Raw genomic sequence first — 26,038 nt, 5'->3', positions numbered from 1 at the left:
GAAGATTTATGGAAAATTCTGGACAATCAGTATAGGCTGACCTGATTTTTGTGTGAATTTTGTGTGTGTTGGATGTATGTGGGTGTGATCTACAGGGATGCCAGGCCTGCCTGTGTGCATTAGCCAATTTTTAGGTGGATACGGATAGAGTGACTCCTTGTTTAGGTGTTCACAGGCCATGTGTGTGAGTGTACACAGAATACATCTCAGCCCCGACTGGGTAGACCAGGAGAGCATCCAGGGGTCCTATTCCTAACATCCATTCCTGACTCAGACAGTTTCTCTGGCTGTGTTTGGCTTGTAGGACAGTGGTGGAGCCCGGCGATCTGTGATCTGGGGTAGCTCTCAGTTGCTTACCCACTACTATGATGACGCCAGGACCATGTACCAAGTGTTCCACCGTGGGCTTAGCATCTCAGGTGAGCAGGACTGTGGAGGTGTGAAGGGGCTATGGCAGACATCAGGCAGGTACAAGGGTGTAGTAGGTATGCAGCAAGGCGTCAGGCACAGGACATGTGCGCAGTGCTCAGGTCAGCAGAAAGGAACCACTCCTGGACCTCTTCCCAGCAGTCAAAGAAACAGCTTCCTTGTGTGGTGCAGGGCTAATCTTGGCTTTGCTTCAATTCTTGAACCTACCAGGTTTCAAAGCCTATACTCCCTGCCTCCATGAACAGACCTTCGTGAGCTGTCAGGCCACTGACTGCCTTGGCTCGAACCTGAGCCCCTGACATGCCATGCAGTATGTTTTAAGGTGAAGGGAGGTGGTCCCAGGCAGATTGCCACCTTAATCTGGTGATCCCCGAGTGTCTTGTGTCCTTTTGGGTCTGCAGTAGTAAAAGCTGTCACACAAGTCATACTGGGCACTGTATCAGTCCCCTTCCTAAGACTGCCTAATCCCTGGGGAGATGTCATATCATGTCTTGTCGCCTGCTTTAGACCTTGGGCTACAAGCAGGTGAGGCAGGCATCTAGGGGGATGCTACTGGGCACATGGTCACACCCAGTACAGGATGTCCATCCAGGTGCCTGAGAGGCAGGAGCAGGTGGCATAGCTTCCAGTCTTCCTCCCTGGCACAAGTCCTGCTTGTCTCTCTGCAGGGAATGGGCCCTGCCTTGGCTTCAGGAAGCCCAAGCAGCCTTACCAGTGGCTATCCTACCAGGAGGTAAGTGATAGAGACCACCCTGTCCACCCAGGCATACCTGGCACTCGCAGGTAAGAGCCTGTGGACACTCGGATGGGCTTCAGAGGGTCATTTGTAATTTTTCTGGCCTAGACAGGCCAACACCTGGCAGCGGCCTTGGGGGATTCAGCTTACCTGGGTAGGGAGGCAGGGAGGTCTGTCAGACCTATAGAACTCTCCTGTGCTGAGAGCCTGTTTTCCTCTCATCTCTCCCCACATCTGTGCATAGGTGGCCAACAGGGCCGAATTTCTGGGTTCTGGACTTCTCCAGCACAACTGTAAAGCACAAACAGATCAGTTTATTGGTGTTTTTGCACAAAATCGGCCAGAGGTAAGAACCTGTCTTGAGTGGTTTTAAGAGCTATCTATGGAGTAAGGGTTGGGTACACAAAACAGTCTTCCCACCCTTTGTAGGGTCTGGGACAAGAGGGGAAAAAAAGGAAACTCAAGGGCCATATAGCACCCCCTTTTCCCTCACCCCCAGCTCTGCTCTGCATCAGCATTAGACACTTCATCCAACATCCATCCATATTGTACCCAGTCCAATAAACAGCTGTCCTTCAAGCCACACAGGGCCTAGAAGTGCTTCTGGCACTGTTTGGACCTGACATCCAGGAGTTAGAGAATTCCATAGGGCAAGTGCAGTCTGAAGGCTGTGGATGAGCAGGAGCAACTCATTTGTCTTATAGAATCCTTGCTTTAGTGTAGAGATTCAGGGATAGGGTCTAAAGTAGGGACTGTGGTCTCTCTGGACCTATGGGGCAGTACAGTTCTTTTTCTTATCTCCTTCCCCCCCCCCCCCCGCTGACCTTTTGTTTCCATAGTGGATCATTGCAGAGCTTGCCTGCTACACGTATTCCATGGTGGTGGTCCCACTCTATGACACCCTGGGCCCTGGGGCTATCCGCTATATCATCAATACTGGTAAGCCCCACTGCCCTCCCTTCTGACACTGACAACCAGTCCTACCTGCCTCTGAGCTGAATGTCAGAGAAAGCACTTCATTTCTGAGCTCAGAAAACACTAAAGGCATACAGTGAGATTTAGGCAACTCTATTTAGGTATCACCTGGGGATTCCTTCCATAGGGCTGGGATACCAAAAAACCTCTGTACAAACCTCCAACAGGCTGTGACATTCTAAGGCATCCTTGTTGGTGGTGTTAAACACTCTAGACAGACCTCGGATGACAGACCCAAGCCTGAAGCAAAGCAGAGGCATCCACTGCAGGAGTTTCCCTGGCCTTCTGCCCTTAGTTCCATGACACAGGCCTGAGCATACAACACATGACCCCCAAAGCCTGCCTGACATGTTTTTCTACGTACATGCTGTGGCACACACGGTCCACGGTGTGGCTGCCTAGCCCATGCTGATCAAAAGTCACAGCCCGACTCTTCCTTGATGGTCCTGCAGCGGGCATTTGCACCGTGATTGTGGATAAGCCACAGAAGGCAGTGCTTCTGCTAGAGCATGTGGAGAGGAAGGAGACTCCAGGGCTCAACCTGATCATCCTCATGGAGCCATTCGATGAAGCCCTGAGAGAGAGGGGGCAGAAGAGTGGGGTGGTCATCAAGTCCATGCAGTCTATGGAGGTAAGAGTCCATGTCCAGGCTGTTTGCTGGGCCATAGCTGACTGAGTTAGAGCTGCTGGTTATTTGCCCCTCTCCTGCCGTGGATCAGCATGTATCTGTGTCAGGACAAGGCAGGCTTTGTCCGTGGGGGGGGGGGGGGGGAATGGCAGAAGGAGGCATTGAAGAAAGGCCTGGAGTTGGTGCATCCAGCCATCCTTTAATAGAAAGCTCTGACTGGCACCTCTAATAGCATCAAGCACAAGCAGGTGGACAGTAGTACCAACCTGGATGTCATTCCCACAGCCTTTGGAGCCTATTTGTGTCTAAGTACTGTAGCCATGAGTTCCAAGAATCTTGGAAAGGTTCTTATTAATGAGACCCAACTAATAGGACCCAGCTCCCCAGCAGCCAGCAGAAGTGATTGTGCTGTTCTTGACCTCCCTGAAGACAACAGGTTGGTGGAAGCTTGTGGCCTGTTAGGGCAGTACAGGGCATCCTGGCCTCTAGGGTCTCAGTCCCTGCTCAGTAGCAGCTGGCCCACAGTAATTATGCTCTACTGAACTTGGGTACTTGTGCCCAGCAGTTATTCTCATGCCTACCTGTCCCCTCCTCACTGTACCCATAATACCTGTGCAATGGCACCCCTTCGCAGCTTACACAGACACACCTGTACAGGCCTCCCTTGCCTGTCCCTTGGCACTGAATGCTCATAGACACTTAGATCACAAGCCACTCCCCTGTGCCTGTTCTCAGCCCAGCATGTCCAAAACTCATTGGCATGTGTACATCTGGCCTCTCTCTGGGCCTCCAGGCTCCCTATATAAAATGAGGGCCTACCTCCCTCCTTCCTTCTTCCCTTTCTCTTCTCCCTCATCTCTCTCTCTTCTTCTCTCTCTCTCTCTGTCTCTCTCTCTCTTTCTGACCTTGACTAAGCAGTGCCACTCAGATGATATTTGCCATGTCTATATAGGTAAGGTGTCCTGAACTTGTGGGTTAGTACAAGAGTAAGACCTACTGTGCTGTTTAATGTTCAATTGATGAGAACTTTGAGCTTTTTTTTTTTTTTTTTTTTTTCAAAAAAGTATGTTCTTCTTTTAGGATTGTGGCCAAGAGAATCGCCAAGCTCCTGTGGTAAGCTGATCTTCTAATAGACCTTTGTTGAGCAAGATGATGAGTAGGACCAGAGGCCCTTGCTGTTCACAGAGCTCAGGAGAGAGACCAGACAAGCACCTCCTTGTTAGTGAGCCCTCTGTGCTCGACTCAGGAATGTCTGTTTAGTTGCCCAGAACTTCTATGGGCTGAGTGCCCTGGAAAGGACCTGGAACGGGAGTCAGATGTTGGGAGAGAGACAAAGCAGTAGCCATTCCAGGCTACCTTTGGTTCTCTAGTAACTTTTTCTTAGGAAAGTCTTTTTTTTTTTTTTTTTTTTTTGTCAGTCATGGGGCTTGAACTTAGTTCCTGGGTACTATTCTGAGCTCTTTAGCTCAAGCCTAGCACTCTACCACTTTGAGTCACAGTGCCACTTCTGGGAAGTCTTATTTTTATCTCCTCAAATGTAGTAAATTCCCCAGAGAGTATGGTCTGGGAAGAAGCAACAACAGAACCAGAAATGGATGCCTGGGCCTACTGGTCTGTGGCATCTAAATTTTTGTTCCTCGTCGGGCTGCAAACTTTCCTGTGTGCCGGCCTCACATATAGTGGCTGGAGTTGAGTCATAGCTGTCCCTTGGGTTGGACCATGAAGGTGGTTCTAGTTTCTAACAAGGCCTCTGGCCTCCAGGTGTTCTGCCAACTCTCCTTCCCTTCTAAGCTTCACCCTCCCTGCTGAGCTTCCTCACTAATAGGCTGAGTAGATCTCAGCCCTTCTTCTCAGGGTCTCCTTTATACCCTTATGTATTTGTCTACTCACATATGCAAGGCTTCAGCCACAGAGAACTGCCCTCTGACTTCCAGCATGTCTCCTCTTCTCCACCTCTGTGCCTATGCACGGGCTTATTCCTCTCCCAGAGAGGAATCATAGGCTCACTCCCCTCCCTAACTTAATCTGAAGAAATTTTGTTCATCTTTTCAACTCACCTCGTGTGTCATCTCTTTTGAGAAACTGTCCTCTCTGTTCAGACCAACTATGTGGGCTTCTTCCTGGTAACCCAAGCAAGAGCCATGTGCCCAGTACCAGGATACAATCGTCTTGGGGATGCAATGGACTCAATTACTGAGCCACATATGTTCCTGAGACTAACCTCAAATGTTTGGGAGAAAATAATCAACTGTGAACCATACTTATTAGATAGGTAAGGTCTTCAGTAGAAACCTGGATATGGCCTTTGTAGCCCAACCTCATCCTGAGAATTCAGCTCAGACTGGAGGAGGGCAAAGCAACAGGAATGTGTCAGGCTTGTGGAACCTGTCTGTACGCTCCACCTCTTTCCCCCTTTTCTTTTCTTTCTTTTTTTTTTTGTGTGCCAGTTCTGGAGCTTGAACTCATGGCCTGAGCACTCTCCCTGAGCTCAAAGTTAGTGCTCTACCACTTGAGCCACAGCTCCACTCCAGGCTTTTTGGTAGTTAGTTGGAGATAAGAGTCTCATGGACTTCCCTGCCAGGACTGACTTTGAACTGTGGTCCTTGTATCTCAGCCTCCTGAGTTGCTAGGATTACAGGTATGAGCCTCCAGCACCCAGCTTTCCCCTTTCTTGAGAGCTCACCTGCCCACCTTTCCAACTATCACATGCAGGGGCATTCATGCAGACCCAGCAATGCCCATAGCCACATCACTCACCTCAGCACAGGCATGGGGCTGGCCCTGGTATCTTTGGCCCTAGGGTCTTCCTAACACACAGCTCTTCTCATTCCTCTAGCCCCCGCAGCCTGATGACCTCTCCATTGTGTGTTTCACTAGTGGCACAACAGGTAAGTAGAGATGACTATTGTGGTCATCTATCTTCACCTTTTCCTGGAAGCCTAGCAGTTGACTTCCAAGAGCCCGTGGTGCCTCTATGAGATAGGCTGAGCCTTGTCCTCGCCTAGCTAGTGCCATTACCTGGACTAGACAGGACCCAGGTGACCAGCTGCAGATGGACAAACGGGTCATGTAGACCTTGCACTTCCCAGAGCTGAGCCAGTAGAGCCCTGGGTATCTAGACCACATGCTGGGGTAAGACTTTTCCCACAGCAGTCATTTCTTTATGGGAAACACCTGTCACTCCACTGTTTCCTGGCCCTGCCTCCCCACCAGGAACTGGGGAAGGGATATGGCATTTTGTGTCTCTGAGAGGCTAAGTTTGAGTCTCATCTCCACACTTGCTATGAACCCATCACTCATTCTCTCTGCCATCCCTGTTCTCAGTTTCTCACCTATGAGCAGGATGGTTAGGTGTCAGGTGGGAGATGGAGCAGGATACAGGTGGGCAGTGCAGGTGCTCTGCAGCAACAGGCATGACTGTCAGGAAGAAATGGCACAACCTGTGCGTGGCACCAACCATGGGGTGCACACATAGCATGAGCAGAGACAGAGTGGACATGAAGCCTATGGTACAGGCACTGTACTTTGCAGTTTCTAGGGGCCCGCCCCACCTTCTCAGTGTGCTGCTAGGGCCTCAGCTGAGTCTGTGTTGTAAGCAGCTCCACATTGAGCCTGCCCCAAGTGGACACGAGCAAATGGAGGTCTTAAGAGTTGTGCCTTAGCGGGGCGCCGGTGGCTCATGCCTGTAATCCTAGCTACTCAGGAGGCTGAGATCTGAGGATCACAGTTCAAAGCCAGCCGGGGCAGGAAAGTCTGTGAAACTCTTATCTCCAAAAAACCACTAGAAAACCGGAAGTGGCGCTGTAAGTGGTAGAGCGCTCACCTTGAGCTGAATTGTGCAGGGACAGTGCCCAAGCCCAGAGTTCAAGCCCCACAAGTGACAAAAAAAAAAAAAAAAAAGAGTTGTGCCTTGTTCTCAGAACTCCCCACCCAGTCTGTCTGCCACTGTCTGTCACTCTTGTCTTATCTGATGACTTGGGAAGTTATTTGCTTTGTCCTGAATGAGCGAAAGGTTTCCAGACTTTCTCCAGACTAAGGACTGGCCTGCCTGACAACAGTTCTGGAGGTCCACACCTCCCCCCCTGCTTCCCCCCGCTATAAAAAGAGCTTCTAAGACATTTGGCTGACCTTTACCCAGCTCCAGAACCCAGATTCTCCATGTCAATGGATCATGAGAAACATGGCTTTATTGAATGGAAATGGATTTTTGTTATTTATTCAGGTTGGCTTAAGGATTTTTTACCATACTCAGAAAAGAAATAAAACTTACTAGAAGTTGATATATCCAGAGGTAGTCCAGTTTAAAAATACCCTTCAGGCTTACATTGCACTTTAAATAAAGCTTTCCAACGTTTCTGTTGTTGCTCGTGGGGCTTGAACTCTGGGTCTGGGCACTGTCCCTCAGCTCTTCAGCTCAAGGCTAGTGCTCTATCACTTGAGCCACGGTTGCTACTTCTGGTTTTCTGGTGGTGTATTGAAGATAAGAGTCTCATGGACTTTCCTACCCTGGCTGGCTTTGAACCACGATCCTCAGCTCTCAGCCTCTTGAGTAGCTAGGATTACAGGTGTGAGCCACCAGTGCCTGGCTTTTGTTTTTTTATTTTTTTCCAGTTATGAGGTTTGAACTTAGTGCCTGGGCGCTGTCCCTGAACTCTTTTTACTCAAGGCTAGCACTCTACCATTGGAGCCATAGCTCCACTTCCAGTTTATGAGTGATTAATTGGAGATAAGAGTCTTACAGGGATTTTTTATGCCCAGGCTGGCTTTAAACCATGATCCTCAAACCTCAGCCTCCTGAGTAAGTAGGATTATAGGCATGAGCCACCGGCAGGTTTTTTGTTGTTGTTGTTTGTTTTGTTTTTGGTATGAGTTTCATAGTGACAATATTTGGGGGAGTATTTCACTGCTGTGACCTTTAGCTTTGGACCTCTGCCTTCTACGAGTGCCTTCAAGGCTTTTACCATGATACTTGGTCATGATGCCCTACACCTAGGAAAGGACTTCCGGAAGTAGAAATGTGCTGGTCTGGCTAGATAGGACAGACGTCATGTCCAGTATCTTCCAGACTGATTGCCAGTCAAACGCTGAGCTGTCCTACGCAAGCTCCGTGCAGTGGAACGGAATGCATGGAGCCTGGAAAATGAGTTGTGATTTAGAGTCCCAATCCTGCTGTGGCTGTTGCTGGGACAGAGCTAGGGCAGTAACTAGATCTTTGGCCCAATATCACCCTGCCAGTGGATTTCCTTGGCTTTAGAGTAAGCCTGGGCTGTGCTTCTTATATTCATTCTGATGTCAGCTTGTCAGCCACATGTGTCCTTGGCATCATAGCTGAGGTTTCATGCTGGCTTTTAGCCTGATCAGGCCACATTGTTCTTCTGATGAGCAAAGATGGAAATTATGATCTCAATCTGACATTGGCCCTCGATTCTGGTGGAATTATTCTAAGAAAGTTTCCTTCTAGCATGTGGTATATACATCTGAGGAAACCTAAAATAAGCTAGTGTTTTGGATCCCTTAGCCATGCCAGGAAGACTCAGGAGGGCTGGGTGCCAGTGGTTCATGCCTGTAATCCTAGCTACTCAGGAGGCTGAGATCTGAGGATTGTGGTTCAGAGCCAGCTCGGACAGGAAAGTCCATGAGGCTCTTCTCTCCAATAAGCCACTCAGAAGACCGGAAGTAGCAATGTGGTTCAAAAGCTAGAGCACTAGCCTTGAGTTGAAGAGCTGAGGGACAGCACCCAGGCCTAGAGTTCCAACCCTACAACTGACAAAAAAAAAAAAAGACCCAGGAGGAGGAGAGAGATTGTTCTTTGTATCTAGGGCAGATATATGGTTAATTATGCATTTCAAAGTAACCATTAGCCAGCAATGAATCTGAACCTATCTCTCCAAACATTTTAAGAAACTAGATTCCTTAAATGCTAGTTAAGATGCTGTATCCTTAGGAGTTTTGTCGTCTTCCTTCCAAAGATGAAAAGCAGTGGTCTTGTGAAGCACTTTCTCCTCATTTTGTGTCTTTGACATTTTTTCTAGTTTGTATGTGTTCATTCTGTGTGTGTGGGGGGGGGGGGGTCCCAGGCCTTAAACTCAGGGCCTGGGCACTGTCACTGAGTTTTTTAAGGCTAGTGCTCTGCCACCTGAACCACAGCTCTAATTCTGGCTTTTGTTTTGGTGATTATTTGGAGGTAAGAGTCTCAGGGACCTTCCTGTCTGGGCTGGCTTTAAACCGAGATCCTCAGATCCCAGCCTCTTGAGTAGCTAGGATTACAGGCGTGAGTCACCAGCTCCCAGCCTTTGCTTGTTCTTCTGAGCACCCACTGTGCATTAGACCTACCGTCGAGCAATGGATAAGAGAAAGCCCACATGACATGTATGTGTTCACAAGCTCACAGCCCACATCATCAGGCAGTTGCAGTACAATTTGGTTATTACTTGAGGGTCTGCATGCAGGCTGCATAGGGTACCCTGCCAGTGAGATGTCGGATCAGCAGGACACAAAGGATTCCTATAGAATTCCAATCTAGCAGATTACTAAAGGGTCAGTAGTTGGAATAAAAGATAAAGAGAGAAAAGGGGGTTCCTAAGAGAGGGAACAGCATAACAATGACAGCATGCCCAAATAATCCACAGCAAGACAGAATATTGCTGTGAAGGCAGATTGAGTGAGGAAAAGCAGGGGCCAGGAGCCGGCCCAGCCTGGAAGTGCTGTATGTGAAGAATGATGGCACAAGAGTTCCAAAAAGAGCCAGAGCAGAAGCAGTCAAGAGAACACAGGACAGACGCTGTCAGCACTGTGCGGCTAAGTTGTATCCAGAGGATGTGTGAACATTCTGCATCATGCTGGAGAAGGAAAGGCTTACCGAAACTCAGTATAATTGAATAATTGCTGCCATCAGTCATTGTTTGGGCAGGAACTGAATTGAGCTTTTTTTTTTTTAATCAATAAAGACAACTTTCTCTCAAGATCCTCAGACCCTCCACACTGAGGTTATGTTAGGTGTGAGGAAGCCAGCCAGCCTCACAGATCTAAAGTTCTGTGTATGGCAGTGGGCTCCTGTTTTGTGACAATCCTGATTCCATATCTGCTATCTGGGGTGGGAGGGGAGGAGTGTTCATTTAAAAAAATTACTGAGATTGATTACATAAATTTCACAAATTTCACAGTATTGTGGGATAGTGATACTTAGTTAAAGTCATAAACACATTTTAACCTTCACAAGGCAAATTGTCATCATCATGGTCTATAATGTATGTGAATTCTATGAGCTATTTCTTCCACATCAGGTGGTATGTACATTTCTTTCCTTTCGCTTAGTATATAAGCTGTTCCCTCTTTCCCTCTCATTCCCTCCATCCCATCCATCGCTGCCCTTGAGTTGCTTAGTTTGTTTAAATCAGTGTCCAGTACAGCTGATGGGCCCCTCTGTTGTATATTTTCCTGTTTCCCTCTGATTCTGTGTCCCCCTCCTAGCTTCCCTCAGATGTGCCTATATATATACACACATATATATAAATATATACATGTGTAAATATGTAAATATATATATACATATATAAAAATATAAATATATATACATATATATGTATAATACCATATATGAGGTCAGGAATATGGAGTCATTTAGAAATGATATGACAAATTGAGTGTAGGTCCTTTGTTTCTTGAGTCCTGTTTACTTTGTCATAACATCCACGTATCAGGGAGACCATGTGCCGTTTGTCTCTCTGCTTTTGGCTTACCTCAGTCAAAATGATTTGTTCTAGTTCTATCCCTTTCCCTGTGTGTGGGGCGTTCTTTAGAAACTTCTAGAAACCTGAGAATTCATAGGTAAAACTTATGAGACAACACTGAAAATATTTTGTGGGCCCCAGGAATTTTGGATCTTAAGAGACAATTGGTGGAAATGTCTTAATAAGGGCCAGGGTTTGAGGAAGTGCTAGAATTAAAGGACAGGTAGAGGTAAGATAGTCTTTCCAAAATGAAGGTACTTTAATAACTACCTATTATAAAAATATGACCTTTTAAAATTATGTGTCCTCTTTACTCCCAGAATCACTTCCTATGTTTTGGCAGTTTAGGGAGGTCTATTTTTGTGTTTGGTCCTGGGGCTTGAATTCGGGGCCTGGGTACTGTCTCTGAGCTTTTGTGCTCAAGGCTAGCACTCTTACCACTTGAGCCACAACTCCACTTCCAGCCTTTTTTTTTGGTGGATAATTGGAGATAAGAGTGTCACAGACTGGGCTGGGAAGGTGGCTCAGTGGTAGAGCGCTTGCCTTTGCATGCCTGAGGCCCTGGGTTCGATTCCTCAGCACCACATAAGCAAAAAGAAAAAAGCTGGAAGTGGCGCTGTGGCTCAAGTGGTAGAGTGCTAGCCTTGAGCTGAAGAGCTGAGGGACAGCGCCCAGGCCCAGAGTTCAGGCCCCATGACCGGACCCAAAAAAAAAAAAGAGTGTCACAGACTTTCCTGTCCAGGCTGTGTTTGATTTTTGTTTTTGTTTTTGTTTTTTGGGGGGTCTGGTCATGGGGCCTGAACTCTGGGCCTGGGCGCTGTCCCTCAGCTCTTCAGCTCAAGGCTAACACTCTACCACTTGAGCCACAGCGCCACTTCCAGCTTTTTTCTTTTTGCTTATGTGGTGCTGGTGCTGAGCAATCGAACCCAGGGCCTCCTGCATGCAAGGCAAGCGCTCTACCACTGAGCCACCTTCCCAGCCCCTGATCAGTTTTAGGCAATAAAAAAGTCCCATGGTATACATCATAGTCTTATTTCAGAATCAAGTGCTGATCCAAACCTAGGAATCTATGGTCTTCATTGAGACCTCTCTCTCCCCGCAGCAGGTCCTGTTGGGAGCTTAACAGTGAGGAAGTGGTATCCCTTTCCTCTTTTCTGCATTGCTGTTTCTCCTCCTCCTCCAGCTTGCTAGAAGAGCCTTCTGTCACATTTGAAGTAAATGGCCTTACAGGGAGATGGTTTAAGGAAAATATCTGTCAGTTCTCCTCCCCCACATACTCAAAGCCTCATTCTTGCTAGGCAGATGCTCTACCTCTTGAGCCACTCTGCCAGCATTTCTGCTTTGGTTATTTTTTGTTTGTATGTGCCGATACTAGAACTTAAACTCAAGGCCTAGGTTTTGTCTGTTACGTGTATGTGTGTGTGTACATGCACACGCGTGTGTGTCAATCCTGAGGTTTGAACTCAGGGCCTGTCCCTGAGCTCTTTTGTTCTCAGCAACTGGCACTTTACCGCTTGAACCAAGCTCCATCTCCAGCTTGTTTTTAAAAAAATAATATTTGAGGCCGGGTGCTGATGGCTTAAGCCTGTAATCCTAGCTACTCAGGAGGCTGAGATATGAGGATCACGGTTCAAAGCCAGCCCAGGCAGGAAAGTCTGTGAGACTCTTATCTCCAATAAACCACAAGAAAACCGGAAGTGGTGCTGTGGCTCAAGCAGTAGTGTGCTCATCTTGAGCTGAAGAGCTGAGGGATAATGCCCAAGCCCAGAGTTCAAGCCCACGACCAACAAAAAAAGAAAAAAGAAAAAAAGAAAATTTGATTTTTTGGTGATGAGTTGGAGATAAGAGTCTCATAGACTTTTCTGTCCCAGGTGGCTTCAGCCTCAATCCTCGGATCTCAAATTTCAGCCTCCGGAGTAGTTAGGATTACAGGTACAAGCCATCAGTGCCCAGTTGTCCCTTAGATTTTTTACTAAAGGTTTGTGCTCTACCATTTGGGCCACAGCTCTACTCCCAACTTTTTGCTGGTTAATTGGAGATAAAAGTCTCAGAGTTTCCTGCCCGGACCTGCTTTCAAATTGCAGTGCTTGGATCTCAGCCTCTTAAGTAGCTAAGATGACAGTGTGTGCTACCAGTGTCTGGCTTACTTTGATTTTTAAGATAAGGTCTCATTTTCTACCTGGGTTGGCCTGGTTGTGATCTGCCTGTTTCTGCCTCCCCACATTGCTGATTGATTTAATATTTCCCCGGTAAGTTCTGCAGGTGAATCTGATCCCCTCCTTTTGGAGTTTCATATCTACTGTATCTGCTGCCTCAGTGGGAACATCTAGTTTAACATCTGTTGTACTGAGATCATGTCCCTAATCCTTATAGCAGGCACCCCTGTGAAGTGGGCACGATTGTCCTTGATTTAGAGGTAAGGAAACAGAGAAGGGGGTGGGGAGCAATGGCTTGCTGACATGCTGGCTAGAAGACTAGGATTTGAGCCTTATCAGACATACAGAAGCAGTATCAGGGCTGTGTTCAGCCAGATGTGAAATGGTGCTCCCTCTGGCCTTGTGCCCATCTTTGTCCCGACCCCAACCAGTCTCTATCCTGTGAGTCATGGTCAATGACCTCGCTTCCTCAAGGTTCCCAAAGACCAGGCCTCATGATCACCCTTGAAAAGTCACATTCAACAAAGCAAGAGTATGTCCCATCTCTGTGAATGAGCAGACAGAAATTGCTGCCTCTCTGGCCGGGCCTGAGCCTGAACCTGGAGGTTTTCAGTGAATCAGATGTATCCAAGCAGACACAAAGCAGCCTAGAGCAGCGATGTATGTTGAAGGAACTGGAGGCCCAGGGTTGGGCTCTGAAGGAGGCAGGAAAGGCTAAAGTGCAACAAATGGTAAACGCTTCAGCCTTTAAGACAGTCCTCCTGTTTAGCCACCTGTCAAGAGCCTCCTGGTGGTCTTAAAGGGTCTATCAAGTGGAGGTTCCTAGATGTAGCATTCATCTTCTTGGATCTCCAGGGTAACTGAGGCCAGGTACCAGAGACTTGGAGGCCAGCCTGATGTCTGGTACTGTTGGCCTCTGGCACAGTTCTCAGGGAGTGGCCCTTTACCTCCCAACTAATGTCCCTTCTTTCCATCTGTTTTCAGGGAACCCTAAAGGTGTGATGCTTACCCATGGGAATGTGGTTGCTGATTTCTCCGGCTTTCTGAAAGTGACAGAGGTGAATAAAGTAAACTTACTACATGCAGGTGTCTCTTTGAGGACAACCTCAAGTCTTAGAGGGGTTTTAAATGCTGTTTCTTCTTTTCTTTTCTTTTTTTTTCTCCTCCCCTGATCAAATCTGGGCTGCCAATAAGAGGCAGGAGTTTCTGTACTCAATAGAGCAATTGCATCTGACAGCCACTTCTAACCTCAGACACTGGTTGAGTTTTCTGCTTGTCTGATTTTCAGTTGACACACATCTCATAATGTCACCAAGGTTGGCTTTGAACTCATGATTCTCCTGCCTCAGCCTCCCAAGTGCTGTGATTAAGTCATGCACCACCATGCATGGCTTTTAACCCCAAACAGTGAAATGACCAATACTCAACAAACATTCAGTTGATTTAGAGAGCTGAGATCGCAGAAAAGCATGTGAACCTGATTTCCTTTTTTTTTTTTTTTTTTTTTTTTTTGTTGGTCGTGGGGCTTGAACTCTGGGCCTGGGTGCTGTCCCTCAGCTCTTCAGCTCAAGGCGAGCGCTCTACCACTTGAGCTACAGCGCCACTTCCGGTTTTCTGGTGGTTTATTGGAGATAGGAGTCTCACGGTCTTTCCTGCCCGGGCTGGCTTTGAACCACGATCCTCAGATCTCAGCCTCCTGAGTAGCTAGGATTACAGGCGTGAGCCACCAGCGCCCGGCTTGATTTCCTTTTTTTTAACTTCAAAAATTGAGATCCCTTTGCTTTTGCATGGGTCCCTTTAATTAAAACAAGTAATCCTTGTTAACTTGTTCTTTAAGGAGGCCAGGGTTTAATTCAGTCATTTTGTGTATAAGGACTACTAGAGTCTGAGAAACAGTGGCAGCTGCTGATTTATAAGGTTATACTTACAGGTAAATGTAAAGTCAAAAAAGCCATATATCTTGGCCTGACAAAAGTACATTAGTGTTTATAACAGGCTAAGAAAGAAGGATCTCCCCGGGACTGGTAAGTAGATTCTGAAGTTGCCTTCAGGAGAAAACAAATTATCTTTCCATTGAAACCAGGCCTTTTCTCCCTAGTAGAGACCCCCTCTTGCATGCTACATGACATTATAAAAGATACACCCTCAGATGCTTAGATTCATGGTTCAGATTATGAACCATGAGCCATGTTTCCAGGCTTTGTCCAAACAGGACCAAAACAGGACAGACCAAGAGAGCACACTTCTGTGACAAAGTAAAAAAGCAGGCAGGCTCACAAAAGCTGAGCCTCCTTGTGCAGGCCTCTGCCTGGTCAGAGCAACCCGTTTCTAGGGTCAGACCCAATTGTAAGACTGATTGGGCTGGCATTCTGCCCAGGCTGGTGGGTGTAGCTGGCCTTGTTTTCGTGTTCTTTTTTTTCTTTTTTCTTTTTTTTGTCAGCCATGGGACTTGCACTCAGGGCCTGTGCACTGTCCCTGAACTCTTTTGTTCAAGGCTAGTGCTCTACCATTTTGAGCCAAAGTTCCACTTTCCGTTTTTGAGTGGTTAATTGGAGATAAAGAGTCTCTTGAGAACTTTGCTGCCCAGGCTGGCTTCGAACCATGATTCTCAGATCTGAGCCTCCTGAGTAGCTAGGATTACAGGTGTGAGCCACCAGCACCTGGCTGGCATTCTCCTTTAAAAGCCCTGATTCCCGGCTGTGGCTTGTGAGGCCAGGTTCAGCTACTTTTGTCTGGGGCTTGGGTCTCCCTGTCTCACCACCACCCACAGTTGACATAGGCGTGGGGCTCTATGGGCCTCCTTCTCCGGAAGCACTAGAAAGTGCTGATAGTCTAGGACCCTCTGACTTTTCTGCTCAAGTGGCCCCAAGAGACTGGGGTTCTACCATTGTGGGGAGGCAGGGAGGGGAGCCAGGCTGGCGCCGACTGACTGCAAGTGAGGTGCAGGCCCCTCCTGAAAGGAGACTTCCCTGCGGAGCTCGGCTCTGCTGGTTTATATGTGCTTCATGTGGCTCTTTGCTTCTGCAGATAACTCAGACCCACTGGCGCTGCGACCTAACACTCCGCTTCCTATGCTGCCCTCCCTTTCTCTCTGCACCATCCTCTCCCTCTCCCCATCCCTCTCTGGCTCTCATTTTATTTTTTCCCCTCTCATCTCACCTTTCTGTCCCACCCTCCCTCCCACTCCCCATCCCCCCCTCTTCCTGTTCGCCCATCCAGGATCATTTTTCTCTTTATTGTTTTATGACTCTCTTGTTGTCTTCCTGTCAGTGTTTCTTTCCTTTCTGTCTCCCATGCCCATCACCTGCAGAAAGTGATCTTTCCGAGACAGGACGATGTGCTCATCTCCTTCCTGCCTCTGGCTCACATGTTTGAGAGAGTGATTCAGGTAAGACGCCCACCTGACTGATTGGGACTTGCCTGGGCTCCTTCTGTTTTCTTGCAGAGTCAGTGGGCTCCCACTTGTGCGGATGTGCACTTTTCCTATTTGCCTTTAGCACACATGTTTGAGCGAATGGTGCAGGTAAGGCCCTGGCATCCAGGAGGCACAAGCCATGCCTAGAACCCATAATCCTGTTAGGGTGTCACTTACCGCTAGTAGCGTGAAGACTAAAATACCCTCTCTTCAGAAAGTACCACAGAAGCCAGGGGGAATCCAAGGACCTTGGCACTTGTCCCTCCTGGCAGCATCGTTCAGGGAAGACCCCACAGGCCTGCTGTGTCTTGCTGAAGGACACACTCAGCTGGTAGCGACCCCTGCTAGTGGCAACTGCTCTAAGAGCCTTGCAACTTTGCACAAGTGCTTTGCCATCCAAGCTCTGTGCAGTAAGTACTTCTCTATGTACAGCCAATAGGCTTCTGTTTTGTAACTCATAAGAGAGCAGTAAAGTCAGGGCATCAGATTGTCATGGCTCCTCAGGCTGCAGGTGGGGGCTGATGGTATGTTGACTCAGAGACAGGCCTTGTGGTAGTACAGAGTGAGTGAAGGGCGGAATCCATATCTGATTATTGGAACAAAGGATTCGCTGTTCCTGTGTCACGCAAAGAACCATTTTGAATAAGCAGCATTTTGTTGTTACATGTTTGTGCCAACACTAGGGTTTGAACTCAGGGCCTAGGCACTTGTCCCTTAGCTTTTTTTTTTTTTTTTAACTCACGGTTGGTGTTCTAACACTTGAGCCACTGTTCCTCTTCCATCTTTTTCTGGTTAATTGGAAATCAGAGTCTTGGATATTTTCCCTGGCTGAGCTGCATTTGAACCACGATCCTCAGCCTCCTGAGTAGCTAGGATTATAGCATGAGCCAATGGTGCCGTGGCTCATAAACTTCACCTTTTAAATTTTACCTATTTTGCCTCAGGGCATGCTTTTCAAGCTTGGCTTTGAATGCCAGCAATTACTGGCAATTGTTTTGTGGCACTAGGCAAGTTGCTTTACCTCTCTGATTTTTAAATTTTTCATTAAGGAAAGGGTTGTTAGGAATACTGCCTTCCTTATAGGGTTCTGTGAGCATTAAAGGATTAGATCTAAGGCTCCCAGTGTACTCCTAGTCCTGAAAGGCCTTATGGCCTCTCACCAACCATGACCCACAGCCAAATTTGGTAACAGCTCCAGTACCCATGGGGATGGAGGTTTCCTTTCATAGTTGTCGAGATGTTCCTGGGGAAACTGATAGACTATCTAGACTTGAAGCAGACCCATTCAAGGATGCAGTGCTTTTCAGAGAGCTGAGCTCCCAGGTAGGCTCATGTCCAGGGTTTTAGAGTGGGTGTGAGGGACAGGCATCGATGAGAATGCCTATCTTAGTCTCTTCTAAGAGCTCAGAACTCTGTCCCCATTTCTTCTCCCTGTGATGGAGTGAAACTTAGTGCAATCATTCGGGGGGGAGTCAGGGGTGAGAGATAGCTCACATAGTATTCTTCAGTGTCTCCCAACAGCAGCTATAACTGGGCTCGGGTAGGGGTGGGGTCACTGAGGGTAGAACTTTGGATAGCTCTCACCTGAAGCCCAGGGCTGCCTAGACTAAAGGACCTTCTTACCCTCTCTCTCCAGTCTGTTGTCTACTGCCACGGGGGACGTGTTGGCTTCTTCCAGGGGGACATCCGCCTCCTCTCAGATGACATGAAGGCTCTGCAACCCACCATTTTCCCTGTGGTCCCGCGACTGCTGAACCGGATGTATGACAAGGTGAAGTCCAAGGGGGTCTCTGGCCAGAGTGAGGGGCTGTGTATCAGCTCATTTGGACAGAATCCGTTTATTAGGCAGAAACCTCATATAGGTTTTCCACACTTTCACACCATGACCAGAAAGTTGCCTCCTTTCTTGTATCCTCTGATTCTTTCTGTTTTCTCCCTAGTTTCCAAAAGCCTGGTTGAGAAGACTTAAAAAAAAAAGAAAGAAACCTACATCTATACAATGTCCCTGGACCCTGGCAGTGTTAGTGCTTTTTTGTTTCCCATGGTACTGGGGCTTGAACTCTGGGCTTGGGTACTGTCCCTGAGCAGATTTTTGTTGTTGTTCAGAGCTAGTGTTCTACCATTTGAACCACATCCCCACTTTCAGCTTTTTGGTGGTTAATTGGAGTTAAGAGTCTCACGGACTTTCCTGCCCGGGGTTGGCTTCAAACTGTGATTCTTAGATCTCAGTCGTAAGTAGCTAGGATTTCAGGCATGAACCACTGGCTCCTGGCCATAGCCTTCATTTGGATGTCACATAATCCATGACAGGGTACAATGGCTTCTCTGCTGGCTGTCTTCCTGTAAGACACATGTTTAGAAGTGATACATTCAGATCCTGACCGCTATTTCCAACTTGTGTTCCTCAGATCTTCTCTCAGGCGGACACTCCATTAAAACGTTGGCTCCTGGAGTTTGCAGCTAAGCGCAAGCAGGCTGAGGTCCGGAGTGGAATCATCAGGAATAATAGTATCTGGGATGAACTCTTCTTTAATAAGATTCAGGTGAGAACAAGGACAACAGGTGATTGTAGAGTAATATCTGTATCTAGTGGCCTGCGATCTTGTGAAATAGTAACATTTGCTCATCAGATCAAAGTGTAAGTTGAAAATGGTCTTTAAAAGAAATTGGAAATGTGTATTTGCCAAAGGGCAACCAGCAAGAAAATAGGTTCCTTGACCATCATAGTAGCTTTGCCCTTGAGTGGATGCTTCACAAGATATTCCTATGGCTCCCAGGGCCTGGACACAGTGGCTTTCCATTAGCATCAGGTTCTATCCAGATGACTAGCAATCTTTTCCTCTTTTCTTCTGTCTTTGCAGCCTCTCCTAAAGCAGGCCAGCCCAGAATTCCATATTTCTGAATCTCCACTGAAATCTTCAGACCCTGCATTGCCCAAGAAATATGTAGTTGATTAGTGGCATTACTAATTTTCTTGCTATTCTATTTTTAGCTGTGAAAAATTAATATTTAAACTCTCTTGGCTCAACTTACAGAAACAAAATGTTTCAAGTATCTTTTACCCTCTGCAATGCATAGTAAATAAAGCAGAGTATTGATTTGTACATGAAAAAAAGGCAATGCCATTAAAATGAGAGCTGGAAGAAATTGTCCTAAGTAATTGTTTTGGATGCTTATGAATGATGGAAGAGTGAGGGAACCGCTTTATAATTTATGGAAGGAGAGGAATCATAATCATAGCATTCTGTACAAACTAATGACACTTATCTAAAAAGACATAAAAGAGTTGGTCATTGTGTGGCTTGAGTTGCAGACTGATAGGGCTCTTCATTTATAAGAGGAAGGGACTTTCTCAGCTCAGGGTCTTGTTTCTTAACCTGCGTCCTAGCATTGGTGAATGTTGCCCTTGAATGAAGACCATCACAAACGTTGGCAGGTTCTTGTCTCTTTCCACAGGCCAGTCTTGGCGGCCGGGTGCGGATGATTGTTACTGGAGCAGCCCCCGCATCACCAACAGTTCTAGGATTCCTCCGGGCAGCTCTGGGATGCCAGGTATTAATGCACATGGCCTTCCATAGGGGCGGACAACAGGGATGCATTAGGCAGGTAAGCGATTATATTCTTGACTGTATAGGAAAGGATCCTAGAGCCAAGACTTCTTTGGCATAAAAGCCTCCTCATCTGAGGATTGAAAAAAGAAAATCCAGAGCCATTGAAAGCTAGGATGGCTTTGCCACCCACATTCTGGGAAGCCCAGGTATTTCCGCTCTGAGCGATTCCTTTACCTGGGCCCATGGAAGTTTTTAGCAAAAGGCAAACAGACCCCATACACTATATTCACATCCTCAGTATGCTGGAGAACCTGTATATAATGTCTTACAGCTATACCTTCTCCAGCCTGCAAAGTACCTCCTGATGTGGAAATGGAGTGCTGAGAGAGGACTAAAACCCAGTTCTGTGTTATTTAATTCAACAGATTTTACTATCATTAAAAACAATTCTGGCCGGGCAATGGTGGCTCATGCCTGTAGTCCTAGCTACTCAGGAAGCTGAGATCTGAGGATAGCAGTTGAAGGACAGCCCAGGCAGGAAACTCCATGAGACTCTTGTCTCCAATAAACCACTAGGAAACTGGAAGTGGTGCTGTGGCTCAAGTGTTAGAGTGGTCGCCTTGAGCTGAAGAGCTGAGGGATAGCACCCAGGCCCAGAGTTCAAGACCCACAACCAAAAAAAAAAATCATTCTTCCATTTATCCAGTCCATGAAAATATAGTCAGTTCCTTCATAGGCAGGGTATTGTGACGTGGTTATGGGCATGGGCATTAAATAAATATGTCAGTTTCATAATTGTGCATGCTTAAATTTTTATGCTATAGAACCCATAGCTTCTCACACTATTCTGCTATTAGAGACTGACATGGCTTGTCCAGTTTTTTGTTTATCTGTTTTGCCAGTCCTGGGGCTTGAATTCAGGACCTGGGCATGTCCCTGAGCTTCTTTTGCTCAAGGCTAGTACTCTGCCACTAGAGCCACAGTACCACTTCTGGCTTTTTCTGTTTATGTGGTACTGAGGAATGGAACCGAGGGCTTCATGCATACTGGAGAAGCACTTTACTACTAAGCCACATTCCCAACCTTTGACTAGTTTTCAAGGCAGATTCTCCCACATTTGCAGTGAGGTAGGCAAGAGGGACTCTGGAGAAGAAATCTTTTAGAAGATTTGAAAATGCTTATCTTTAATCCATATTATTCCAATGGAAAAATTGAGCCCGTGGTTGAGAATAGGCCTGAACTCTTACTACATAATCTTATCTGCCAATTGTCTGTGATAAAACAAAAAGAAAACAGCCCATTTTTCCAAGCACATATGGCTACACAATGTTCAGCTTCACCTGGAATTAGCTACCCTCAGAGCACTACCCCACCCATCCTCCCTGGGGAATAGCCAGATGTCCAGTGAGAAGTTAGGTAACTGAAAATGACAGTCATTCAGCTCTTGGAAGTTGTGGGTGCCAGTGTGATTTCTGTGTTCTGCTTGAAGGTTTATGAAGGTTATGGCCAAACTGAGTGCACAGCTGGATGCACCTTCACCACACCCGGGGACTGGACCTCAGGTAAGATGGGCTGCAGATACAGAAATGCTCCCCAGCCACACCAAGTTAAAACAGCTGGCTGTGCAGCTCCATCCTGGGAGTGAATTTGCATGGACACTTAGAGGAAAAAGTCAAAGTAATGAAAAAAGATGCCCAACGCTCGTGGGTCACACCTGTAATCCTAGCTACTCAAGAGGCTGAGATCTGAGATCTCCATTCAAAGCCAGCCTGAGCAGGAAAGTCTTTGAGACTCTCATCGCCAGTTAACCATCAGAAAACCAGAAATGGCACTGTAGCTCAAGTGGTAGTGTACTTGACTTGAGCTGAAGAGCTGAGGGACAGTGTCCAAGTCCAGAGTTCAAGCCTCACAACTAGAAAAAAAAAGTGAGAGAGAGAAAAATGAAAAAATTAATGGTGGTTATGTCTGAATTGTGTTATTTTTGGATCTGATGTTTGTTAGAAATGTTTGTGGGGTTTTTCCTGTTTTCCTATTTCTTTTATAGATAGATAGAAGATACACAAAAACTAGATCACAACATAGAGCTTCAGGTGGTAAAATCCTTAAAATACCAGTGTGTGATGAGTTTTATAGATTGTAGATATTGAACAACCTTGCCTATAGGTTTTTTTTACCCAAAATTTTGGATTAAAAAAAAGCAAGTTGTGAATTGGATATGACATGTAAAGGAGAGGAAAGTTTACATGGATTATAGGTACTGAGGACTGAACCCAGGACCTCATGCATGCTAGCTTACCCCTTTGAGCCACATTCTCCAACTCTTTTAGTTTTGTATTTTGCCCCTGTGAGCCACATTCTCCAACCTTTTTAGTTTTGTATTTTGTTTTTGAAGTCTCCTTAACTTTGCCTAAACTGTCTTGGAACTCTTGATTCTGTTGCCTCCAGTTTCTGAGTAGCTGGAATGACAACGTTGTACTACCACACCTGGCCAATATATTGTTTCATACAGGGCCATTTTAGATGCCTTTTGGAAGCAGTGGTCTTCTGTGTCTAGTGACAACCTCAGAACGACGCAGTTCCCAATCACACTTTCATTCTGAGAAAACGCATCCTTGAGGGTGGGGGGAACAGGCCTGGGGTGGGGAGCCCATGGCTTATCCTTCATGAGACTCAGAACAGAGATTGCAAAGAGTCTGAAACACACTCAGCAGAAGAAGCCTTTTGCTGAGTAAATAGTTCCAGTTGTGAGCCAACTTCCTCTTGGGCCACTCTTTGGGTTTAAGTTTGTGCAACACTAAATGGAAATTTTGGGATGATGTGCATGCAAAAAAATTACATACTCCTTCATGCAGTACTATTTTCAGAGCACCTTGAGGTAGTCAGTATAGTCAGGAGAAATATGATAGGTAGATTCTAAGTTGGAATTGCATTTGGCCAAGGATAGACCTTTTTTGGTGTGTAGTGTGATTCTTATCTCCTTAAACTTTAGCTGAATAAAGCCTGTTCTGTATATAAACTCTTGAGTCACTCTGCCATTGCCGACTGTCCTTTAGTAACCATTTTTGAGGTCCTTCCACACTACTTTTCTCTTTATTGCAGCCATCATATTGGCCTCCATTCTCAGGTTCCTTCTGGACACTCCCCTTTCTCCCTCTTAGATCATCTCCTGCATTTTCCTATAGAAAACTGTTGAGTGTTTATTCATCTTTACTATAAAAAAAAACATTGGGCTGGGAAGGTGGCTCAGTGGTAGAGTGCTTGTCTCTCATGCATGAGGTCCTGGGTTCAATTCCTCAGCAGAAGACCTGAGGGACAGCACCAGGCCCAGAGTTCAGGCCCCACAACTGACAAAAAAAAAAAAAACCCAAAGCATTTAAGGTTATTGGAAATGAGAGGATTGGTATCTCTGTACAATATTGTAAGAGTTGGCAACATGTCTTAAACCAAAATGTCATAGCTTTAGTTTTTGTTATTATTTCAGGACTTTGGCCAGCTCCTGTTTAAAAAGCCCTTCTACTTGCCAATGAATTGGATTAATAACCACAAACAATGACTGGAAAATTACTTAGATATAATTTAGTGTTTAAAGTACATAAAGGCAGGGTGCTGATGGCTCATTCCTGTAACAACTCTAGCTACTCAGGAGACTGAGATCTGAGGATCACTGTAGCCTGGGCATGTCCATGAGCTTCTTCATCTCCAATTAAGCACCAAAAAATGCTGAAAGTGAAACTGTAGCTCAATTGGTAGAGCACTAGCCTTGAGCAAAATGACTGAAGGACAGTGCTCAGGCCCTGAGTTCAAGCCCCAGAACAGCATGTACACACATACACACACACTCACTCACACTCACACACACAAGTATATAAGACCAAGAACATATAAACTCTTATGGGAAAGGGAGAATCAAGTTACCTTGTCCCAGTTTTTTGTTCCTTTGTTACTCTTAAGTTTAATGTGTAGATCAGTATCATCCAGGTACCTATAAGAAAAATAGAATCGTGTGCCTTCTCCCAGACCCACTACAGCAGAGTCTACAATTTAACAAGATTTCTAGATCAGTTCTATACTCATTAATCCACAGTCTGGTGACTAAAGGAAAATGATGTTTGTATTTTATGATCCCAAGGCAAGACATGTGATCTGATCTGACTATAGTAGAAAAAGGTTTTAATGTGGGTACCATTGTAAAAAGTAATCCTGACTGGTGCTGGTGGCTAATGCCTATAATCCTAGTTACTCAGGAGGCTGAGATCTGAGGATTGCAGTTCAAAGCCAGCCCGGGCAGGAAAGTCCAGGAGACTCTTATCTCCATTAAACCACTAGAAAACCAAAAGTGGCATTGTGGCTCAAGTGGTAGAGCGCTCGCCTTGAACTGAAGCGCTGAGGGACAGTGCCCAGGCCCAAAGTTCAAGCCCCACAACTGACCAAAAAAAAAAGTAATCTTGACCAGGTGGTTGATCTGAATGCAAGACTCCCATATTGCCCAGGACTCCTGTACAGATCAGTACTGGGTTGTGTGTGTGTGCCAGTATTACTCTTTAGGAATCAAATGTAGCCAGGTGCTGGTGGCTTGTGCCTATAATCCTAGCTACTCAGGAGACCTAGATCTGAGGATCACCATTTGAAGCCAGCCAGGGCAGGAAAGTCCATGAGACTCATCTCCAACAAACTACTCAGAAAAACCTGAAAGTGGAGCTGTGGTTCAAGTGGTAGAGCACTAGCCTTGAAAAGAAGAAGCTTAGGGAGAGTGCCTAGGCCCTGAGTTCAAGCCCTGGGACCAACCAAAAAACAAACAAACAAAAAGATCAAATGTAAAACAAAGGCCTAGCAGAGGTTGGCCTGACTTTTGTTTTGTTATTAGTGCCTATTCATGGTAAAGGTGTGTCAGAAACCAAGTGCCATCTTGCTGTGTGTTCTAGGACATGTAGGGGCACCTCTGCCCTGCAATCTTATCAAGCTTGTGGATGTGGAAGAACTAAACTATTGGACCCACAAAGGAGAGGGAGAGGTAAACTTAAGGATGTGGCCATTCATGTCTGGATCCTCGGTGTAGTAAGTGAAAATGAATGAACAAAGACAGAGTGGAATTATTTTCCTTTCACCTGTGTGTAAAGTAATTCTAAGTAACTTATTCATTTGATTCAACCAGCCCTTTATGCTGAAACTCACTGGATCTAAGTAAAGATTTTTAATTCCCTAACTGAAAACAAATAAAAATCTATAGAGGTTTTTTTTTTTTCCTAATCATGACATGGTCTACTTATGTATAATCTGCTCCAGCAAGGAAACAGCCATGTACAAATAGACCTGATGAGGTGAGGAAGCCAGGTCATCCCTTGATAGTAGATGGGAAACTGACCTCCTGGTGTTAGAAGCAAGAGACTTGAGCAGCACCAATGATGAAAGCTGGGTACCAGTGGCTCACACCTATAATGCTAGCTACTTAGGAGGCTGAGATCTAGGATCATAGTTGGAAGCCAGACTGGGCAGGAAAGTCCAAGAGACTCTTTTCCAATGAATCACAGAAAAAGCCAGAAGTGGACCTGTGGCTGAAGTGGTAGAGAGTTCTAGCCTTGAGCAAAAGAAGCTCAAGGACAGTGCTCATGCTCTGAGTTCAAGCCCCAGGACTGGCAAAAGAAAAACAATTCTGTGCTGAGACCTATGCATATCAAAAAATAGTGCGTGGCCAAGACTGAGGGGCAAAGAAGAAGGACAGGGTGAAAAGGCAGATAGGGAAGATACTGCTTCAGAAAAAACAGGAACCATTCCTTGTCCTCGGGATCCAGCCCCACGGTATCCCCAGTGGCTTTCATGAGAGGTAGTGTACTCAATTCTTTAGTCTCCCCCAGCTGTCTCCTTTAGGCTGTGACTGAGAGAAAATGTGGTGTTCATTCCCACAGATATGCGTGAGAGGACCAAACGTGTTCAAAGGCTACTTGAAAGATGAAGACAGGACAAAGGAGGCTCTGGACAGCGATGGCTGGCTTCATACTGGAGATATTGGGAAATGGTTGCCGGTATGTGTGTTGGGAACCTTGATGTGTCCCAGATGTTCTGGCAGTGGGAAGGGATGTGATCCAGTTAAGTAAGATGGGAATCACCAGCTTCCTCTTCCTTCCCTCCTAGTGAAGACCATGAGCCTATTAGAGGGGAGAGCTGGAGACCATCTCCCCATTCTTCGCAGTCTGCCAGAAACAGATCTGCTAGTGTTTGGAGTCTGATGGAGTAGAAGGAGGTGCATACCTCTGAGAGACCTGAGAAGGGCATAGATATAGGCTCTCCGCTGAGAGAAGGGGAAAATCTCAGAGCTGGGAGTATACTTCAGTCCTTTTGGCTCTGCCAATAGTTGCTCTCATTACCTTGAGCGAAGCCTGGCCCTTCTCTTGGTTTCCACATTGATGCACTTGTAAAATAA

At 46.4% G+C, this 26,038-nt stretch overlaps 1 protein-coding gene across 3 annotated transcripts in view; it reads left to right on the top strand.

Moving 5' to 3' along the window:
• LOC138827201 (long-chain-fatty-acid--CoA ligase 6) overlaps positions 1–26,038 on the top strand; it is a 61,912-nt gene that overhangs the window by 22,072 nt on the left and 13,802 nt on the right. For 2 of the 3 annotated variants that reach the window (XM_070022710.1, XM_070022707.1), the window contains exons 3-17: positions 305–419; positions 1,098–1,162; positions 1,410–1,511; positions 2,005–2,104; positions 2,593–2,771; positions 3,849–3,881; positions 5,605–5,656; positions 13,639–13,712; positions 15,965–16,042; positions 17,706–17,840; positions 18,478–18,612; positions 19,526–19,621; positions 21,110–21,182; positions 24,543–24,631; positions 25,524–25,640. In XM_070022710.1, the coding sequence (XP_069878811.1) occupies positions 305–419; positions 1,098–1,162; positions 1,410–1,511; positions 2,005–2,104; positions 2,593–2,771; positions 3,849–3,881; positions 5,605–5,656; positions 13,639–13,712; positions 15,965–16,042; positions 17,706–17,840; positions 18,478–18,612; positions 19,526–19,621; positions 21,110–21,182; positions 24,543–24,631; positions 25,524–25,640 (1,443 nt within the window). Of the gene's footprint in view, positions 1–304; positions 420–1,097; positions 1,163–1,409; positions 1,512–2,004; positions 2,105–2,592; positions 2,772–3,848; positions 3,882–5,604; positions 5,657–13,638; positions 13,713–15,964; positions 16,043–16,099; positions 16,178–17,705; positions 17,841–18,477; positions 18,613–19,525; positions 19,622–21,109; positions 21,183–24,542; positions 24,632–25,523; positions 25,641–26,038 lie in introns of all 3 variants that reach the window. The other variant, XM_070022709.1, reaches the window with a different exon arrangement.

This window comes from Dipodomys merriami, unplaced genomic scaffold (assembly GCF_024711535.1).
Source record: "Dipodomys merriami isolate MVZ:Mamm:240054 unplaced genomic scaffold, mDipMer1.0.p SCAF_151, whole genome shotgun sequence".
Taxonomy (NCBI): Eukaryota; Metazoa; Chordata; class Mammalia; order Rodentia; family Heteromyidae; genus Dipodomys; species Dipodomys merriami.
Note: the sequence above shows the minus strand (reverse complement) of the source record. Positions and strands in the feature narration are given on the sequence as shown.